At 35.9% G+C, this 22,961-nt stretch overlaps 1 protein-coding gene across 8 annotated transcripts in view; it reads left to right on the forward strand.

Moving 5' to 3' along the window:
* Nucleotides 1–22,961, forward strand: part of NBEA (neurobeachin) — a 608,086-nt gene that overhangs the window by 519,072 nt on the left and 66,053 nt on the right. For all 8 annotated transcript variants that reach the window (XM_082365247.1, XM_082365248.1, XM_082365251.1 and 5 more), the window contains 2 exons: nt 9,218–9,358; nt 17,950–18,069. In XM_082365247.1, the coding sequence (XP_082221373.1) occupies nt 9,218–9,358; nt 17,950–18,069 (261 nt within the window). The remainder of the gene's footprint in view (nt 1–9,217; nt 9,359–17,949; nt 18,070–22,961) is intronic.

The raw sequence follows: 22,961 nt of genomic DNA on the forward strand, positions 1-22,961 counted from the left end.
GTAGAGGAAACCCTCAACATTGTTTCTTCAGTAAATTCAGTAGTATTTCATATAGACATGGTAATGCTACACATGTAATTTTCCATCAATTTTATATTGAAAATAGTACTTTTTGCAAGCTATATAGGCTTTATAGCGGTTTTAGAAATTGAATTATAATAATGTGTTATAGAGGTAGAATTATTTTTTAATTTTGCATTGTTCTCTGCATCATTTTCTGCTTATCTGTTAGATTGTCAGCTTGTAACACACAAACTCACAAGGACAAAAGAACAACAAATCTAATAGCAAACTCTAAACTTTCAGTTATAAATTTCATATGGGAATCCCTAAAAAGCATAGAGGTGGCTATGTCTAAATGCCTACTGTTTAGGAGAAAATGAGACCAATTACTGCTATGGTGGTTATAATAAAAATTGAAAAAGATTGCAAAATAAATGTATAAATTTCATTGTGTAATTTTAGTTTTTTACCAGAATTCTACCTTACTTATTTACTAAATCCAAGTGGTATTGACCTTGCATTATTTGCTCAATTTTTAAAAGGATAACAAACTTACAACCTTATCAATTTATACATAGGTTAAGTAGGTAGGTATAGATAGGTGAATAATTGATTGATGGGTAGGTAGATAGATAGTTTGGTAGGTAGGATGGATGGATGGATAGATAGATAGATAGATGATAGATAGATAGATAGATAGATAGATAGATAGATAGATAGATAGATAGATAGATAATTATATCTATTTGGATCCCATAAGAAAATATGTCATCTGTGATGAAACTCTCTTTTCCCAAAAAGATATTTTGAAGTATTTTTCCTTTGAATGATTTATTGCCTCTTGATTGAAGCAAAATAATAGAAAAATAATAAGTACAAACCAAACTATTTACATTTGTTTTATAAAATTTATGTCTAAATGTGTCAGATGAAAATTCAAAATTAAGACATGTATTTTAGGAAGTTACTCATGGAGGCTTCTATAGGCTTTAACACAGGACAGCTGTTTCCTACAAAGTATTATTCTGTAAAACACTCCAATAAAATGACTTTGATGAAACTTGAGTAAAATAAAAAGTGTAAATATTTATGTTATCCCTTTTCCAGTAGTTGAGGAGAAGCCTGGAAAAGATTAGAGGAAGGGCCATGAGGCCCTTTGTGGGGTTTTGTTTTTGTGGGGTGTTGCAGAACAAACAATATCAGGTAAGGTCAGTCCTGAGGGATTGTGCAGACATTTTATGCATGTGAAAGATCTATGAGCATATTCAAGACAGAATAAAGTACTCAGCATTTTTAAATGCTTTGAAAAATATATACTTATAATACTGAATTAGAAAAACACGTATCTTCACATCTAGAAAAGTATAAAATATGTAGGCCATTTTAAATGAAAAACTTACTGTATCAATTCAGTAACAGAACTCACATATTTCATTGTAGTAATTATCCTTTTATCAAAAAAGTAATTATATTTGTTTGAAATATTATTGATATTTTATGTGACATTTAATGAAATTACATTGCCTTTTTATATCCAAGTAAAACACATTTGAGAGATAGCCAGTGATATATAGCACAGAATAAAGTTTAAGCCTTGAAATATTTAAAAAATATGTTTAAACCAGAGTTTTAAAAAATTAAATAATTAAATTATTTAGTCTTTAAGTTATAATTAAGTTTAAGGAAAAAGAACATAATTTATAAATAATTTTAATATTCAGGATAAGAATCTTGCAAATAAGAGTTTATTATGGAAATTCTAAGAGACTTTTAATAGCTGACATCATTGTATTGTTTGAATTAGTCCCCTGGGACCAAAAGAAAAAGCTTACAAGCAATTTATAGATGAATTTTTCTCTCTTGTGTAACATTATTTGTCTCCCATTGAAACACTAATTTTCTTTTTTTTTTTTAATTAATAGATCTTTATTGGAATATAATTGCTTCAAAATACTGTGTTAGTTTCTGTTGTACAACAAAGTGAATCAGCCACATGCATACATATGTCCCCATATCCCCTCCCTCTTGAGCCTCCCTCCAGTCATCCCTATCCCACCCCTCTACGTCATTGCAAAGCACCGAGCTGATCTCCCTGTGCTATGCTGCTGCTTCCCACTAGTTATCTATTTTACATTCAGTAGTGTATATAAGTCGATGCTACTCTCACTTCGCCCCAGCTTCCCCCTCCCACCCCGTGTCGTCAAGTCCATTCTCTGTGTCTACATCTTTTTTCCTGGCCTGCCACTAGGTTCATCAGTACCATTTTTTTTTTTTTTTTAGATTCCATATATATGCATTAGCATACGGTATTTGTTTTTCTCTTCCTGACTTACTTGACTCTGTATGACGGACTCTAGGTCCATCCACCTCACTACAAATAACTCAATTTTGTTTCTTTTTATGGCTGAATAATATTCTATTGTATATATGAGCCACATCTTCTTTATCTGTTCATCTGTCGATGGACATTTAGGTTGGTTCCATGTCCTGGCTATTGTAAATAGTGCTGCAGTGAACATTGTGGTACATGTCTCTTTTTGAATTATGGTTTTCTCAGGGTAGATGCCCAGTAGTGGGATAGCTGGATCATATGTTAGTTCTATTTTTAGTTTTTTAAGGAACCTCCATACTGTTTTCCATACTGGTTGTATCAATTTACATTCCCACCAACAGTGCAGGAGGGCTCCCTTTTCACTACACCCTTTCCAGCATTTATTGTTTCTAGATTTTTTGATAATGGCCATTCTTACCACTGTGAGGTGATACCTCATTGAAGTTTTGATTTGAATTTCTCTGGTAATTAGTGATGTTGAGCATCTTTTCATGTGCCTCTTGGCCATCTGTATGTCTTCCTTGGTGAAATGTCTGTTTAGGTCTTCTGCCCATTTTTTAACTGGATGGTTTGTTTTTTTGATATTGAGCTGCATGAGCTTCTTGTATATTTTGGAGATTAATCCTTTGTCTGTTGTTTCACTTGCAAATATTTTCTCCCATTCTGAGGGTTGTCTTTTTGTCTTGTTTATGGTTTCCTTTGCTGTGCAAAAGCTTTTGAGTTTAATTAAGTCCCATTTGTTTACTTTTGTTTTTATTTCCGTTACTCTAGGAGGTGGGTCAAAAAAGATCTTGCTGTGGTTTATGTCAAGGAGTGTTTTTCCTATGTTTTCCTCTAAGAGTTTATAGTGTCAGGTCTTATATTTAAGTCTTTAATCCATTTTGAGTTTATTTTTGTGTATGGTGTTAGGGAGTATTCTAATTTTATTCTTTTACATGTAGCTGTCCAGTTTTCCCAGCACCACTTTTTGAAGAGGTTGTATTGTATGTTTTTGCCTCCTTTGTCGTAAATTAGGTGCCCATATGTGCATGGGTTTATCTCTGGACTTTCTATCCTGTACCATTGATCTATAGTTCTGTTTTTGTGCCAGTATCATACTTTCTTGATTACTGTTGCTCTGTGGTATAGTTTGAAGTTGGGGAGCCTGATTTCCTCCAACTCCGTTTTTCTTTCTCAAGATTGCTTCGGCTCTTCAGGGTCTTTTGTGTTTGCATACGAATTGTAAAAATTTTTGTTCTGGTTCTGTGAAGAATGCCATTGGTGATTTGATAGGGATTGCATTGAATCTGTAGATGGCTTTGGGTAGTATAGTCATTTTCACAATATTGATTCTTCCAATCCAAGAACATGGTATACTTCTCCATCTGTTTATGTCATCTTTGATTTCTTTCATCAGTGTTTTATAGTTTTCTGAGTACAAGTCTTTTGCCTCCTTAGGCAGGTTTATTCCTAGGTGTTTCATTCTTTTTGTTGCAGTGGTAAATGGGAGTGTTTCCTTAATTTCTCTTTCTGATTTCTCATTGTTGCTGTATAGGAATGCCAGATATTTCTGTGCATTAATCTTGTATCCTGCAGCCTTACCAAATTCATTGATTAGTTCTACTAGTTTTCTGGTGGCATCTTTAGGATTTTCTATGTATAGTATCATGTCATCTGCAAACAGTGACAGTTTTACTTCTTCTTTTCCAATTTGTATTCCTTTTATTTCTTCTTCTTCTCTGATTGCCATGGCTAGGACTTCCAAAACTATGTTGAATAAGAGTGGCGAGAGTGGACATCCTTATCTTGTTCCTGATCTTAGAGGAAATGCTTCCACTTTTTCACCATTGAATATGATGCTCACTGTGGGTTTGTCATATATGGCCTTTATTATGTTGAGGTAGGTTCCCTCCATGCCCATTTTCTGGAGAGCTTTTATCATAAATGGGTGTTGAATTTTGTCAGAAGCTTTTTCTGCATCTATTGAGATGATCATATGGTTTTTACTCCTTAATTTGTTAATGTGGTGTATCACATTGATTGATTTGCATATATTGAAGAATCCTTGCATCCCTGGGATAAATCCCACTTGATCATGGTGTATGATCCTTTTAGTGTGTTGTTGGATTCTGTTTGCTAGTATTTTGTTCAGGATATTTGCATCTGTGTTCATCAGTGATATTGGTCTATAATTTTCTTTTTTTGTGATAATCTTTTTGTGGTTTTGGTATCAGGGTGATGGTGGCTTCGTAGAATGAATTTGGGAGTGCTTCTCCCTCTGCAATTTTTTGGAAGAGTTTGAGAAGGATCGGTGTTAACTCTTCTCTAAATGTTTGATGTAATTCGCCTGTGAAGCCGTCTGGTCCTGGGCTTTTGTTTCTTGGAAGATTTTTTATTACTGTTTCAATTTCATTACTTGTGATAGGTCTGTTTATATTTTCTAATTCTTCCTGGTTCAGTCTTGGAAAATTGTACCTTTCGAAGAATTTGTCCATTTCTTCATGGTTGTCCATTTTATTGGCATATAGTTGTCTATAGTAGTCTCCTATAATCCTTTGTATTTCTGCAGTGTCAGTTGTGATTTCTCCTTTTTCATTTCTAATTTTATTGATTTGCATCCTCCCCCTTTTTTCTTGATGAGTCTGGCTAAGGATTTATCAATTTTGTTTATCTTCTCAAAGAACCAGATTTTAGTTTTATTGATCTTTGCTATTGTTTTCTTTGTTTCTATTTCATTTATTTCTGCTCTGATCTTTATGATGTCTTTCCTTCTACAGACTTGGGGTTTTCTTTGTTCTTCTTTCTCTGGTTAAGTGTAGGGTTAGATTGTTTATTTGAGATTTTTCTTGTTTCTTGAGGTGAGATTGAATTGCTATAAACTTCCCTCTTAGAACTGCTTTTGCTGCATCCCATAGGTTTTGGGTCGTCATGTTTTCAATGTCATTTTCTATATATTTTTTTATTTCTTCTTTGATTTCTTCAGTGATCTCTTGGTTATTAATAGTGCACTTTTAGCCTCCATGTATTTGTGGTTTTTACAGTTTTTTTCCTGTAATTGATTTCCAGTCTCATAGCATTGTGGTCAGGAGAGATGCTTGATACGATTTCAGTTTTCTTAAATTTCCTGAGGCTTGATTTGTGACCCAAGATGTGATCTATCCTGAAGAATGTTCCGTGCGCACTTGAGAAGAAGGTGTCTTCTGCCACTTTTGGGTGCAGTGTTCTATAAATATCAATTAAATCTATCTGGTCTATTGTGTCATTTAAAGCTTGTGTTGCCTTACTTATTTTCTTTTTGGATGATCTGTCCATTGGTGTAAGTGGGGTGTGAAAGTCCCCTACTATTATTGTGTTACTGTGTTGATTTCTCCTTTCATAGTTGTTAGCATTTGCCTTATGTATTGAGGTGCTCCTATGTTGGGTGCATAAACATTTATAATTGTTATATCTTTTTCTTAGATTGATCCTTTGATCATTATGTAGTGTCCCTCCTTATCTCTTGTAACAATCTTTATTTTAAAGTCTATTTTTTCTGATATGAGTATTACTACTCCAGCTTTCCTTTGATTTCCATTTGCATGGAATATCTTTTTCCATCCCTTCACTTTCAGTCCTTATGTGTCTGTAGGACTGAAGTGGGTCTCTTGTAGGCAACATATATATAGGTCTTGTTTTTGTATCCATTCAGCCAGTCTGTGTCTTTTGGTTGGGGCATTTAATCCATTTACATTAAAGGTTATTATTGATATGTATGTCCCTATTACCATTTTCTTGTTTGTTTTTGTGGGTTTTTTCTTGTGTTTCCCGCCTAGAGAAGTTTCTTTAGCATTTGTTGTAAAGCTGGTTTGGTGGTGGTGAATTCTCTTAGCTTTTGCTTGTCTGAAAAGCTTTTGATTTCTCTGTCGAATCTGAATGAGATCCTTGCTGGGTAGAGTAATCTTGGTTGTAGGTTTTCCTGTTTCATCACCTCAAGTATATCCTGCCACTACCTTCTGGCCTGTAGAATTTCTGCTGAAAAATCAGCTGATAACCTTATGGGGATTCCTTTGTATATTATTTTTTGGTTTTTCCTTGCTGCTTTTAATATTTTTTCTCTGAATTCAATTTTTGTTAGTTTGATTAGTTTGATTAATATGTGTCTTGGTGTGTTTTTCCTAGGGTTTATCCTGTATGGGACTTTCTCTGCTTCCTGGACTTGGGTGACTGTTTCCTTTCCCATGTTAGGGAAGTTTTCAACTATAATCTCTTCATCTGTTTTCTCAGACCCTTTCTTCTTCTTCTTCTGGGACCCCTGTAATTCGAATGTTGGTGCTTTTAGCATTGTCCCAGAGGTCTCTGAGATTGCCTTCAATTCTTTTCATTCTTTTTTCTTTATTCTGCTCCTCAGCAGTTATTTCCACCATTTTGTCTTCCAGCTCACTTATTTGTTCTTCTGCCTCAGTTATTCTGTTATTGATTCCTTTTAGTATATTTTTCTTTTCAGTTACTGTGTTGTTCATCTCTGTCTGTTCTTTAGTTCTTCTAGATCTTTGTTAAACATTTCTTGTATTTTCTCAATCTGTGCCTCCATTCTGTTTCTGAGATTCTGGATCATCTTTACTATCATTACTCTGAATTCTTTTTCAGGAAGATTGCCTATTTCCTCTTCATTTATTTCATCTTGTAGGTTTTTACCTTGCTCCTTCATCTGTGACATATTTTTTTGCTGTCTCTCTCTCCCTTTTATTTTTTATTTTTTTATTTTTTACTTTTTTTTTTATGAGTTGGATTGTGTTCCTGTCTTATTGGTTGTTTGGCCTGAGGCTTCCAACACTGGAGTTTGTAGGCTGTTGGGTAGAGCTGGGTCTTGGTGCTGAGGATCTCCTGAGACCTCACTCCGATGAATATTCCCTAGGGTCTGAGGTTCTCTGTTAGTCCAGTGGTTCGGACTCAGAGCTCCCACCACAGGAGCTTCAGCTCGACCCCCAGCTCATGAACCAAGATCCCACAAGCTGCATGGGGTGACAAAAAAAAAAAAAAAAAAGAGAACAATAACAAAGTAAAAAATAAAATTAGAATAGGAAACTAACAGATATGTTAGAAAGACTATAAAAATAAAAATATAGATGAATCAACAACCGGAAGGTACATCAGTACCAGAATGGTAAAAAAGAGGAGGGGGGAAAAGAAAAAAAAAAGGGGGGAAAGGCCTTGGCTGTGGAGGGCAGGGCCTAAGCAAGGGTGATGTTTGGGTGGTGGGCAGGGCCTATGCTTATGACCCACAGGGCTGGAAAAGGCCCTGGGGGCTGTGGGGGGTGGGGCTTAGGCTCAAGGAACAGAAGGGGCCCAGTCGTGTCCCCTACCCCTGGTCTCAGAGGGAAGAGACACCTCACCTGGGAGCCCAGCAGGCTTCCTGGTCTCAAGTGGGTGGGGCTAACGCCCTCCTCTCCTCTCCTGCTCCTCCCGGAGGGCCCCTTCTGCCTGCCTCTCCTGATCTCTCTCACCTCCGCCCTATGCCCCCAGGACCCACGCAGCCTCAAGGGGGCTTTGGGGAGGGGGTACCAGCCTGGGAACTCAGCAGGCTCCCCGGCCCAAGTGGGCCAGGCAATCACCCTCTGCTCCTCTGCCACTCCTCCCAGAAGGTCCCTCCCGCCTGCCTCTCCTGATCTCCCCAGCCTCAGGGGCGCCAATCCTGTCTGGCCTCCACTTCCCCTCCCCTTTCAGTCCCCCCATGTCCTACTGGTTCACTTGGGGGTTCCTCCTGTCTCCTTGGGCGTCAGGGTCCCCCACCAGTGGCCAGCGGGCACCCTAGCTCTGGGGAGACACTAACTCGGTGTCTTCCCACACCACCATCGAAACCCTAATTTTCTACTACTTCCTTGTTAAAATTAAGCCTTGGGGGGAACTTCATAGTTAACTAGTAATATTAAATTTTGAAATAGAGGAATTATATATTTTACTTAGTATTCATCTTTTGTTTTCTAAGAAACATTTATTTTTTATAGTATGCAATCTAAAACAAAATAATGTAGCCATTAGGTATTATAATAATGGATTCCATATTCCATTAAACCAAAATCAGGCAAAAACTTAAGCTAAGCCAGTTTGCTATTTGAAATTGTGAGGACTATATGCTGGAAAATCTTAATGATTAGCTGTGCTAGGAAGTTTGAGACAATGATCAAACTAACACATGCTTTGTTGAAAAAAATATGTATAGTATCTTGAGCATTTTACCATGTGCTCCACTGTAGGGATTAACATCATAATTGATAGTGTGGTGGTATAGATAGGACAAGTGTTAGTGGCCTTAACAAAATGCTTTCCAGGGAATCTGAATTGTCTGGATTATTTCCATCAGCCTTAGATTTGCAGTTGAACTTAATAGAAAGGATACTTGCCCCATCTGTATAATAATAGAATGGGACTAACATTCCAACAGGGTTTCCATATAAGTGACTATTGTCCTTCACACTCTGGGTGACAGCCTATTAAGACAAGGTTTCTCTAATATGGTTGTCACATGGTCAACTGCTTCACTTTCTCCTCACTGGATTTCCTATGATCAAGCTAAATGTTCACTATGGTTGTGGTTAAGTAGGCAAAATAACATCAAAATACTGGCTTTGCCTTAACAGTTTAAACTGGATCATCTCTGGTAATCTAGTTTATGGAAACTTTTAATAAAACCTAGAAACCTTGCATACATAAATCATCTTCTTGAGTGAATTTTAGCAAGTGTGGTGATTATCAAAATCAAATATCAATATCAAAATCAAATTTGGTAGAAATAGATACAAAATAATTTATTTATATTCTATGGTTAAAATGAATTCACAGTAAATACTTTCAGGTAAAGAGTTATAGTATTGAATATCTACTATGACTGTATTAAACACAATGCTTCTTTTTCTCTTTTTATAGCCGATTGGTGCTTTGAACCCAAAGAGAGCTGTGTTTTACGCAGAGCGTTACGAGACATGGGAAGATGATCAAAGTCCTCCCTACCATTATAACACACATTATTCAACGGCAACATCCACCTTATCCTGGCTTGTTCGAATTGTGAGTGCCTTCATTAAGTTACAGTTTGCCTTTAATATCTCGAAGTACTTAACATAAGGAAATTAAATAAAACTCAAATATATTTATTTGTTTTAAACAAAGATTAGAGACCAGTGAAGTAGAGATTCCAAACTCTAGCAAAACCTGAATCCTTTTTGTTAATGAGTGGCCTTATTTGCAAAATTGGGTTAGAAAGATAGATTATTGTGAGTTTCTTAAACGTAAACCATTTATAAAAGGTACCAAACTCCTGAGTGCATCCTTAACACCCACTGTTTCCTTTCTCACTGATTGTTACAGGCTGGCACTCTCCCCAGCCTTCCCAATCTTGCTTCTCGGGTAGCATATTTTAAAAACAGTTTTCTAAATATTTTGAAGACTACTTTCTCTTTCTTCTAAGACATAAATATATTCAAGTCTCTGCAATTTTTAAAATACATACATTCATACATACCTACATATATACGTACATACTTCCTTCCAGCCCCTACCCACTCTGCAGTGACTTTCCACGTTTACCCCTGTGTAGTCAAATGTACTAGAAGCACAGCCTCCACTGTCTTGTCCTGCACTGTGCTTTCTCCACTTTATCACCTGCCATTCAATCTTTAGCCTGCTTGATTTAGGTTCCACACCCATCACTTTACTGAATTATCCCTGTGGAGGTCACGGGTTATGTGGCAGAGCTTCATGATATAGCTGAAGCATTTGGCACCATTGCTCACTTCCTCCTACCTGAAATTCCTTCCTCTCATGGCTCCTCTGACAATATGCTCTCCTGGTTTCCCTCCTGTCATCCTAACTGTCCTGCCCAGTCTCACGCTCAGATCTCTTTTTCTCCATATTTCTATTCCCCAGGATATTTCTACGTACTTTATCTGGACTACATCATTCAGTTATAACCTAATGACTTCCAGCTTCTGTCTTCATTGCAGACATTTCTCTTGGGCTCCTGACCTATATTTCTAATATATAAATATATTTACTTATTTCTATATACTACTGGATTTTTCTACCTGAACACCTCACAATACCATAAACACCATTTCCAAAAATGAACTCCTCATCTCCCTCATAAACCTGCAGGGGTGCCTACTGATTTCTTATCTAAACAATCAGCATGATCTTGCACCCAGTTACCCAATCTAGATATTTTCTCTATTTTATTAGCCCTTACATCCAGTCTGACATCCCATCTGATAAGTTCCACCAACTACAGTCTGTCTCCTTTTCTCTATTAAGTCTGGCACTTCTTAGTTCAGGTTCCCGTTATTTCTCATCTAGATGATTGCAAAAGCTCTTAGCAAATCTCTCTGCCTTTAGTCTTGCCTTCTCCAATCTAGTCTAGTTAAGACCAATTACTGGAGTCAGATGGTCTGACTTTTTTTTAAAACTATAAGCGACTGGGGAGTATTACAGAATGCTAAGTCAAATCTCTAAGTCAGTGCAATCAATAAAGTTTTCTCCTCTTACCAAAGCATACTTCAGACCATTCTGTTGCATGAGGCTGATTTGCCTCAGAAACACATTGATAAAGCAGCACATGAAAATGTGCATACACAGGAATGCATCTCCTATTTTCAAAGGTATTTTTTCCCACTGCCTGAATGACAGTTTGGTTTGGAGGTCTTCCTCAAGCATTCTCTCCATGATGGGGAGAAATTGAACTTATTATAAATATATAGTATGCATATGTTTTAAGTAACTTGTAAATCACTGATAGATGATATACTACAAATAATTACTGTTATCAAAAAAAAAAGTTTGTCAGAATTAGGATTCAGTTTAACTGAACACATATTTTATATTTTTCATAATCCTAAACCAGCATAAGAAATAAAGAAGTTTAGATTAACTATTCTGTAAGAAAACAAACTCAAATCTTATTTTAAAAATACACTCTGTAATTATAAGCTAAAGGAAAAGACATAAAACTTTCTTTAGACCAAAATTGTTAGTCTAATTTGTTGAAAAATTCACCTTAACTATGTGAACTTGAATCCTTTTATAAAAATGTTTCTGAGCTAGCAGTTTCTTAAATGTTTTTTAACTCTTAACACTTTTTGAGTATAAGAAGTTCTATTTCTTTATTTTCTGTTAATTTGGAGGAGATATTAGATTTATACAAGTGCCTGTTTACCACTATAAACCAATCAGAACACCTTTAGTTTATGGGTTGTAATAATTTATTAATACTCTTCAGGTGTAAGAGAATACTTCACACTCATGCAAGAAGTAAAGGCTTTTCTGAATTACAGACACATGTATATAGAGAGAACTTTGTAGCTTCTATCCTGCAGTTTCAGCCACAAGTCAAAACTAAATACAGAAACACAAAAATTTACCAGTCAAGATCTCAAACAGTTGATATTCTTTATGATGGACGTAAAATATGTTCATATTCTATATGGGCTCACAAATAAGCAAACAAGAAAACAAAAAGCAAGAAACAATCATTACTATAGTGAACCTCCACCATGGGAGGAGTAAGACACTTTTCTTGGGCATTTTTGGGATTAAAAAAAGCATTATCAAGTGGGTTGTTTTGAGAATTATATGTGTATATTATATATATATATATATAAAATAGTATTTTGAAATATATAAAATGGTATTCAGTGGCTTTTGTATAATCAAATTAGTCTGAAGTCAGATTTATAAGAATTTAAGTGTGAGTTCATAAAAATACTTATTATCACCAGCCTGATTTAACTCTCTTCTATCCCTGATAAACTAAACATTTTATCAAATAATAAATCATAATTCATCCCTAAATTGATTTCTTATTCCAGTGAAATGGAATACAAATTTGAATCTCTGCAAGGGTACGGCAGACATGCTATCCCTATTTATGCTACACATGCCTTTTTAGTATTGTCTATAGCTGTGCTGCATGGTAGAAACGTAATGCAAGCCACTTATGTATGTAATTTAAATTTTCTAGTAGCCTTATTTAAGAGTAAAAAGAAACAGGTGAGATTAATTTAATAAATACATTTGTTAGCCCAGTATATCCAAAATTTTATAATTTCAACATGTAACCAATATAAAAATTATTAATGAGATATTTTACATTGTTTTGGTATTCTTTGAAATCCAGAATGTATTTTATATTTATAGCACATTCAACTGGAACTAGCCATATTTTAAGTACTCAGTAGTCACATGTGGCCTGTGGCTACTGCATTGGCAGGAGAGATCTATAAGATTGCTTTTATGGGGACTCATTTAGCCAACACATCTTAAGTTGTGCTGCTATAAATAGAAGTATCATGGTCTAATAGTTTACTAAGTGTTTAACCTAATGGCCCAGGGAATTGTGATTTCCTCACTCCCATCCCAAGGAGTTTATGAAGTAGAAAATGCATTAAAATTTGTGTCACTAAGAATTTGCTCATAAAAACAAAATACAGATTAAAATAAGTATCTACCCTTTACCTTTCAAGCCTTTTAGACCCAGTCATTAAACTCATTATTAGTTTCAGTCAATATGTTTAGTATGACAATGATAATAATTGCTTTAAAATGCTAATTAACTACATACCTCATTACTTTATTTTTTATTTTTTATATATGTATTTATTTATATTTTATTTATTTATTTCTTTATTTTTGGCTGCGTTGGGTCTTCGTTGCTGCACGCGGGCTTTGTCTAGTTGCGGCGAGCGGGGGCTACTCTTTGTTGCGGTGCGCGGGCTTCTCATTGCGGTGGCTTCTCTTGTTGCGGAGCACGGGCTCTAGGCACACAGGCTTCAGTAGTTGCGGTGCGTGGGCTCAGTAGTTGTGGCTCGCGGGCTCTAGAGCTCAGGCTCAGTAGTTGTGGCGCACAGGCTTAGTTGCTCTGCAGCATGTGGGATCTTCCCTTCCCAGGGCTCGAACCCATGTCCCCTGCATTGGCAGGCAGATTCCTAACCACTGCACCACCAGGGAAGTCCCTACCTCATTACTTTAAATTAAAAATATTATTTTAGACACACTACCAGTGAAGTCACTTGTCTAAGCTACAAGATTCTGAAAAAGCTGTTTCTTTGCTAGCTGCTGTTGGACAAATGATGAATAAACTATCATAGAAGTTTGGAGTTTGTTCAGATATTAACTAGTATAATAGGACACATTTTACTTGGAATGTTTTTACTTTAAATCTTACCCTGAATATATAGCATATACACAGAAGTAATTCTGAATTACTTCGGAATTCACCTTCCAAATTCAGTATATTCAACCTACCTATTCAAAACTCACTTGTCAAACATTTAGTTATAATTCTTAGGAAGTTAAATAGGTTGTACAACAAAAGTTAATTTATAAATCAGTTGTTTAGAATTTGGGATTTACTTTATAAATTATGGGTTGCTTTGAAAGCCTACCCAAGAGACTGTTTAAACCATAATATATCTTTAACAGTATATATTTGTAGTGAAAAAATAGTAGAAACACTTATGCAAGTACCAAAAGATAATGCTACTGAATAAAATATTGTCATCGTGTTTCTCTTGATACTTACAGACAGTGCATATATACTTAGAGGAAGATGAGGGATTCTTAACCAAGGGACTGGTGTATGGTAGGCACATAGGTTTCTGAAGATTCTAAAAGATATTTCTGGTTTCTTTTGAAAGCAATGGGAGAAAATAAACTTGTGAAGTTAGCCAAAGTACAGTAGAAATAATGGTTCCTCCATTTCCTAGAATGTGATTACATCTACTTGAAGGACCGTAGTGAGAATTGCGTTAGTTAACTGAGATAATACAGTTCCAAGCACAGAAAGGTGCTCAGTAACTTCAGTTCCCTTCCCTTTGGTCTTTATTATGCTTTATGTAACTTCAAAGTATACATCTTTTCTTTGATAGAGTTATGTCACAAGCACTGACTATTACCCAGGGATGGGGTTTGTTTCAAATGAAATGAAGAGAAGGAAAAGAAGAAAACTAAAAGGGGAGAGGGATGTAAGAAAAGATCCTTATGAGATGACTGAGCAAAAGTCATATAAGACAGAATAATAAAGGAGTTGTCTAAAGAGAAGAGGGGCAGAGGCACAGGGTTCGATTGCCCAGGAAGGGTGAATCGTCTGGGATCATTGGAAGGCAGGACAGGTTGTTAGTGTCCTTGCAGGGACTAAAGGTTATGACAGAATTCAGTAGGACAGGTACTTCCCATGCAGGACAGGTTAGTTTGATGTTCTAGCCCTGAGAAAGGGTTGGAAGGTTGGGGTAGATGTAATCAGGAGAAGGAAGTCTGCCATCAGCCATTTATATTGTATTACCAGACCAAATCTGAAGTTTTTTGTTTTTTTTTTTAAACCTGAAGTTTTTAAAGCCCAAGTATTTTAATTTCTGAAAATTCTATTTAACATTTATTTATTTGTCCATCTTATCTCCCAAGCCAAAAGCTTTTCTAGTAGAATGATAAAATATCTAATATGGTGATGTACATATAGAACATGGTTTGATCAACATGTGTCAGGTGAATAAATACAGAAGTTTCTTAAACTTAATACAGCTCTTGATCCTCTGTTTTAGTCAGGCATGAGTCAAATGAAAAAGAAAGTCCTTGAGTCCTTGTACTGTGCCTTGAAGGTAATAGAGAAACACATGGTAAAAGGTAATCTCCACAGTAATCAGAGCTTGAAGATCAATACCCACTTATAAACAAATAGGTTATCCATTTCTGTTAGTACTCTACCACTGTAGCAACTGGAGGCCTTCAGTAATAATGAGAATAAATGTCAGTAGAGTAGTATGTGACCCTCAAACAGTTGTTAATCAGATCTTTATAAAGGCTACGTAGGACAGTGAAATGTGGAATTCTTCAATATCCTCCGCTTTTAGGTGCCACCAGACTCATAAACTTCACAACCAGAGATAATAATTCTTCAATTTCAGATTTATTTTCACTGTGCCCATCTGTGCTATTCTTGGCATGCCTTCGTTAAGGGTTGAAAACTGAGGAAGGATTTTATAATTTAGGCTGGGGTAGAGATCAGCTTTTAGTGGTTGATGATAAGAAGTAAGACTTTGCATATATAAACAGGTCTTCACTCACATGTATTTAGTAGGTTAAAAATCATGAAGACAAGTCTGATCCCTCTAAATTATTCTCTGCCTACTACCTACAAAGAAGAAATAAATGCCTAACATCAGCATCCTAGAATAATGAAGAAGTGGATTCTGAAGATGCAACTTTATGGTCAAACTAGTGGTTAAGAACTGACAAGAAAAACTACATCTTACTCTTATCCAGCCATACCCCCCCCCCTTCTCCCAACAGTACCTTGTATGTTTAGATGAGTTTGAAAAACATTAATTAAACACTAACTATGAACCAAGCACTTGCTTGGTTCTAAGGATAGAGGGATGAATTAGGCCTAAGGAACTGAGAGTCTGGTCAATGTCTAGGGAACTGGCAGTCAGGGTGGAACCCAGCAGTGAGTACTTGACACAGTGCATGAAGCTGGTAGTCATCTTCATCACTCTGTGTCAGCTGAGATACTTCAAGCTTTCTCAATATTATTTAATCTTAATTACCCACAAGGTACTGTCATTCCCAACTAACATAGATGAAAGAACTGAGATACAGTTACTTCACACCGCTACTTACTTGGGTGGGGTTAAGTAAGGTGCCTAAGAGAAGTAAATGGTTCCACCAAGACTCAAACTTAGATCTGTCATATTTCATTCGATTTACTGTTGCTACTTCTAGAATTTTTATATCCCTACTTTAATTTAGTGATAAATATACGGCATTGACTACCTTCAGTTTAATAGGGAGTTAAATTTTTTTTTCCTAACTTAATTTTGGTGACATCTATTTGTCTCTCAAGTCACTTAAAGTCTTAAACAGCAAGATGGACTTACTGGATGCATATTTGATTTTCAGGTAAATCAGTAATACCCTACTTACCTATATAGTGTTATATCATTCTTCATCTTATCTCTTTCACCATAGTTTTCTGTCATTCAATACAGAAACATGAGACTTGGTGATACATTATAAACTTATAAAATTGATGTCATCTAGCCACACTAAATTTCAGGAAGATACTGAGGAATATGAATATTTATAGCTGTTGCCTGACAACTGGACCTTATGACTAGTGGCAAAAAGAGGAGTTTAAAGAAACAAAGTAATGTTTTATGGATATAAAAGAATGAACAGAAATTATATATTAAAGAAAAAAAACTAAATATTTAGGAAATATTTCTTAGCATTATTGAACCTAGGAGTGACTTGTCATTTATCCTAGACTTAAGAGAAAAGGATTGAACCATAGGAAAGTAAATATATACTCATCTTTGTTATATTTGACATTTCCTAAGAAATCCTTATAGTAAGAATGCATGTTATTTAATCCTTTTAAATTTGGAAGCAAGTTTAATGACATCAGAAATAATGCCTCTCTCCTATCATAAAAACTATAGAAAAAGCATTAAAATTAAATACATTAGGACCTTGTGATAAAGTTATTCCTAGGTTTCCTGCTATGGGAACATGTTCTTGATGACAGATACCAAGTTTTGATAAGGTAATAGTCACAGAATACTATTGGATAGAAGGACTAGAGTTTATCTAGTCTGATTCGTATTAACTTCATTTCATTCTTTCCTTCAACAGATTATACATTGAGCAACTTGGGTGTACCAGGAGTTCTTCTAAGTGTTGGAGATAAAACAGTGAATATGATAGATATGTAACCTATTCATGTGGTGGGGAAGATAGACAAGTTAAAAAACAGTTACAAAACAATGTGACAAATGCTTCAGGGATGTGTTTTGAGAAAATATCTGTTGCTATTTGAACACACTGGAGAACTTGGCAAATCAAGGAAAGCCTTTCAGGAGAAAATGATGTCTTGGCTGAGACTTAAAAGATAAGAAGAACTTAGCCAAGTCAGAATGGTGAGGTAGATGGATAAGTTTATACCAGGCAGAGGAAACAGCACATACAAGGGACGAGAAGTGAGACCAGTGTGTCAAGACCTTAGGATGTGAAGATGGGGATGGCGAGAGATAAGAGTTAAGCAGGTTCCAGATCACTCAGGCTCTCTTAAGACAAATCAAGTAGTTTAGACTTTTCCCAGAGAGCTCTGAAGAGCTATGGAAGGATTTTAATCAAGGATTTGCATTTTTAAAAGATCATCAGACCATAATATGGTAACTTTAGGAGACTTTCACAGGTAGCCTAAGATGGATATTCCCTACCTAATTTCACACTACGGTGAACAGCGTCAGAGAGATTTTCTTTTGAGTGTTACTATGTGTGGCCTTAGTTATGAGAAAGAAGATCTGAGTTATATATTGACAATAATGCAAAATCAATCATCATAAAATCACAGAGCACTAGAACTCTATCCTTTTATAAATCAGAAGACTGAAGGCCAAGAAGCAAAATGACCTGCCGAGGTTGAAGAGTGACAGGTGACTCAGTGGTCCAGACTGGCTCAGACCAGCACCTCCTGACTCCTGGGTGTGAGCGTCCTTCCAGGATCCTGCACCATTTCCACCTCAGAAGGGTTTCCAAAAATAAAATATTTTACAAAGGAAGAGGACGGTCATGTTCAGAAGGGTCAAATTCTTGACTTTTTTTTCCTTTAGGAACCTTTCACAACCTTCTTCCTCAATGCAAATGACGGAAAATTTGACCATCCTAATCGAACCTTCTCGTCTGTTGCAAGGTCTTGGAGAACGAGTCAGAGAGATACTTCTGATGTAAAGGTAGGCCCTTTTATTTGTTGATACTAATTTCAAAATATGTTGAAGTTTTGATTTGTTTATATTTTTAAGTGGGTGTATAAGATATTTTATTCCACAGCTTTGTTCCATCATATTTTAAAATTATGTGGCATATCTAACCTAAGAGGAAACTAAAGGAAATAATTTCGAGCACCACAGAAAATGATTCAGGATTCTTTTATATTATTCAGTTATATTATTCAGTGTTTTTGTTATTTCAAAAAATTCCTATCTAATTTAGGTCGAACAATCAGGAGCTGGAAAGAAATTGCCTTTCCTGCTGTTAACTCAATATTTGGACCATTCCATAAAACACAGCAGGAATTGGATTTGACCTTAATGTGTCATATTGTTATAGCTTGCCCAGCTTTGGGTTTACATAGCCTGGGGCAATTAATAAAGCATTAATGACAAGACCCATTTAAAATGTAGGCTTTTCTGTACAGCCTTAGCTTTTACTTGGCTGTGCCTGGGGGTACTATGCAACAGTACACATTAGATTAAACCAGCACACACACAATATCCAGGAGCAGCCAGAGAGCGGAGTCATTTTACAGTTGGTACTACTCAACGATTGTTAAATATAAAGATTTGTCTTTCATTTATATGGGCTTTTGTTTTTTAAAAAAATGGTTGTATTCAAAACATTAAAATATATTTGCTCTATCATTTTTCTCACTTTTTCCTGATAATAAGATTATATGATCAGGTTATTACATAGGTATATGTGTTTCTTATTTTAATCCTCTTTTCTTCAAACTTTTCCCATCACTGACACTCATGCTGTTGAATATACAAATATTATAGTATCATACCATTTAGTGTCTTAATCCAACAAAAGACAGTGAATTAAAGTCAAAATAGTCATTTACATATTTATGCTTATCTATCGCAAATATTTTTAAAAGACAATTACAGTGTTACTGAACTGTAAGAAATTGGATGAATACAACTTTTGTTTAGTTTTTTTCAAAGCAGAAAACAAAGGGAGTGAATCCAAGTAATGTCTAGCATATCTGTGTGTCTTATTCGTTGCCATCAAAGTTTGCATATAATTTATACATACAACGTATTCACGTTTGGAAGTAAGATAATGTAACATGCATTCTTGCTATATTAAACTCTTAAGGCCCATTTATTTCTCCGAACAGACTTACAATTTCACTGAGAAATTCCACTCTAAAAGATCCATAAACCACCATTTAAACTGGTTTACAACCAATGAAATCAAGAAGGGAGTCCCTTTCTTATTTAATAACACTTTGAACATAAAATGGGGAGTCCATAGGCTTCTAGAATTAGCACAGTGTCTTTAAAAGGCATTCAGTAAATATTTTGTATGTGAATTAAATATTCTTATCTATATTTTAAGATTTCCTATCATATGTAAGGTTATCTATATCTCAATTCAGTGTACATATTATATCAATCTCTTTCAAGTGAAAATGCCTGTTCACTCTTGACATCATCACAAAACAGAAACTCAGTTTTTCAACCTAATTCAAAGGTTCACCCTCACGAGTCCACACACATGAGCCAGTCATCCTAACTTATGTAGCGTTTTTAGGCTTTACCTTTTATCCTGAGAGCTTTATTGATGCTTCCGATCACCAGATATCTCCCCTAGTTACATGTCAGTCTCTGAGGACCAGTGCCCGTAAAGCCGAATTCAGGTTTCTCCCAGAATTCTCCCAGCAGTTTTCCTGTTCTGAAACTTTTCAGAAACATTTATATTTTGTAACCCTTTGTGTTCCTTTGGCTCCTGGGGGCACGTCATCAAGGACAAGGACCAATGTGGCTATCACTAATTCAGGACATTTTAAGTTTTTTATCCCAGGTAGCTGTACTTAATACAAACAGATACCGTCCTCCAACCCCCCCAACTTAATTAGTTCATAAGACGCTCACTTCCTCAGCCTGACATTGCGTGGATTGCTTTCATTTTCAGTTCTCTCCCACCACCACCCTGAACCTTTTATATTCTATGATAATATACTTTGAGTACCTTTCCATGTAGACCCCTTCTTTTTGAAGCCTGCACATTGCCTACATATACAATAGTTTATACACTCAATCTTCTGTTGATGGATGGTTTGTCTTTCTCTCTGATCGTTATTGTTAAACACAGGCTGCCATAAATCCTTGCACAGATATCTTGATGAACTTTGTGTGTATATGTGAAGATAATTCCTGTTAATGGGACTGGTGGCTCAAAGGCTATATACATCTTTAATTTTGAAAGATACTGCCAAACCTTCATTCCCAAAGATGATCATTCACTCCCTTCACAGCATCATGTGAGGATGCCACCTTCCCCATGCCCCCTGCCCCGACCATCACTCTTATAATAAACAGTGTAACTTGTGCTAATCTGGTGAGTGAAAAATGGAGTTGGCTTTGTTTTGGCTTGCACTTCATTAATTATGAGTGAAGTTGAGCATTTTTCATATAATTATTGACCTGTAAACTTGCTCATATCTTTTGCCCACTTTTCAGTTGGGTCATGTGTCTTTTTCCTATTGATTTGAAAAAGATCTGAAATTGACTGCAGAAAGTTGCATTGCAAGTATGGTTTCTCAGTCTTTCAGCTTTGCTATGTCTCAATTATATTTTTGTGGTTTTGTGTGTGTGTGTGTCCAAATGTATCACTCTTCCCCTTTAAAACATCAGAATTTGGGGGTCCTCATTGAGGGAATGCTAGAGAGAAGTTTTTTGGTAATAATGATGGTTGTATGCTTGAGATTTTCTAAATTCATGTTTAAATGTATTGATTAACATGTACGGTATTTTTCCCTCTACAATAATACCTGATTTAGCAGGGAAGAATGTGTTACCAAGAGTAATACAGTTTTAAAGCCTAAACTCTTGACTTCTTATCACTAAGCTGTTAAAACATTTTATATATAATTTTAAAGAAATGTTTTTATATTTCTGAAGAAAAGTACATCTGCAATATCTCCAAACTTAGGTAAGGTCTCATGTAAGAGAGAACTAGTTCAGAGTAGATGGTTTTATTCTGTCTTTCTTTGTTACCGTCGGTCTCTTCCTGTGGTAATGAGTACAAGCTGGGCAGAGAAGACTTGGTAATCTCTCAGGAGAGAGGTCTCCCGAGTTAAGTCAGACCAGTTCGTTTTTATTTTATTTTTTTAATTTCTCTCCTCCAGCATAGTCTTGGTAACAATGACATTCAACTTACTGAAGTTCTTATACTAATTTTCTTTAATGCCTTCAAAAGTTGTTATATTACTTTTGAATAGCTATGTAGATGTCAGGAAAGGGAGCTGTGACAAAATGTCATTAAGGTGACATAGTGTAAATTAATACAGTTAATGGAGGTGCTCACCACTGACTCATTGACCCATTATGAGCTCTTGTGGAATCAACGAATGCCAGGGCATCAATCTTTTGAAAAAAGGAAGAAAAGAGATGGCAGCTTTAAAACCTTGCAGTGAATTATATTAGAAAAGTGAAAACGTCTGGGTTGGATTTGATTTCACTAGGCAGCCATAAAATGGTATGCTCTCTCAGCAAACTATATTAAACTGAAATGTCAAATTTGATGCAGTTGGTATACAATTATGATAGTGTTAATAGTGGTCTTCTATCATTCTAAGACATACTTTCAAGTCCAATTTCTCAGCAGCTTGAACTTGTCATAAGCTTGTAAATTAGAAATTGTGTTAGAGGATATTTTCTTATTATTGACGGGACGCATATAATACTATTAACTGTACCATGGGGTTTTAGTATAGCTGTTAAAATAAACTAGAAATCACATTTACAGACACAAAATGCCTGTTTTAATATTCATCTTGCCATTTCTTTAATAATATTTGGTGTCTTTCTGCACTATTTTTCATTTAGGAAACTTTAAACTACTTGGACTCTTTCCTTAAAGAGAAGCTGGTTAACAGAAATCTATCAATGGGAAAAGAGTAAACAGAAGAGCTGTTACTTTAAGTAGGCAGGCTAGTGCCTGAGCTACCTCTGTAGCAGCACACTTACAAGTTATAATAGAAGAGTTCATTCTTCCTGAATAATTCTCAGTAGTTTTCAAGCATGCTTTTTTCTTGGTCATTTGATGCAGTCCTCAAAACAGTCCCATGAGATAGAGATCATTATCCCTGTTCCGTAAAGGAAGTTCACAGATATTAAGTGACTTGCCTAAATTCACACAGCAGGTCAAGAGGGAGCCAGAACTAGCACTGAGGGCTCTTCAGTTATTTCCAGTGCTTTATTCATTGGATGGTTTGCTGCTTTAATTCGTCTGCATGATCTCACAATTATATCCAGCCACGTTGACTAGTTTGGTGTAACTGACAGATCAAGTCATACTCTAATAATTTATTGCTATGTACAAACCACCCTCCAAAATTAGTAGCTTAAAAAAACACAGCCATTTATTTTCTCAGAGTTCTGCAATCAGAATGGGGTTCATCAGGTACTTGTCTCTGATCCATGTCAGGTCCAAACGGGTGGCCTCTCTGGGTCTGAAAGATTCAAGATGACTTCATTCACATGTCTGGTCCCTTAGCAAGGATGGCTGGAACATCTGGGGACTGGCTGGTCTCCTCTCTCTCTGTATAGTCTGTCTGGGAAGATCATCACAATTTTTTTCATGGTGTCTGCCTACCAAGAGGATAAAAAAATGGGAACTGCAAAGCTACTTAGTGCCTAAGCTTGGAAGTCACATAGTGTTACCTACCTCCACAGCATTCTTTTGGTCAAGGCAAGTCACAGGGCCAGCCCAAGTTAAGGGGGAGGAGAAATGGACTCCACTTCCCCATGAGATGAGCAGCAAAATCACATTTCAAATGGACGTGGAGGTCAGAGGGATTGTTCTGGCCATCTTTGAAAACAATCTACTGAAGTCC

The sequence above is a fragment of the Balaenoptera borealis genome (genome assembly GCF_965194805.1).
Source record: "Balaenoptera borealis genome assembly, chromosome: 18".
Taxonomy (NCBI): domain Eukaryota; kingdom Metazoa; phylum Chordata; class Mammalia; order Artiodactyla; family Balaenopteridae; genus Balaenoptera; species Balaenoptera borealis.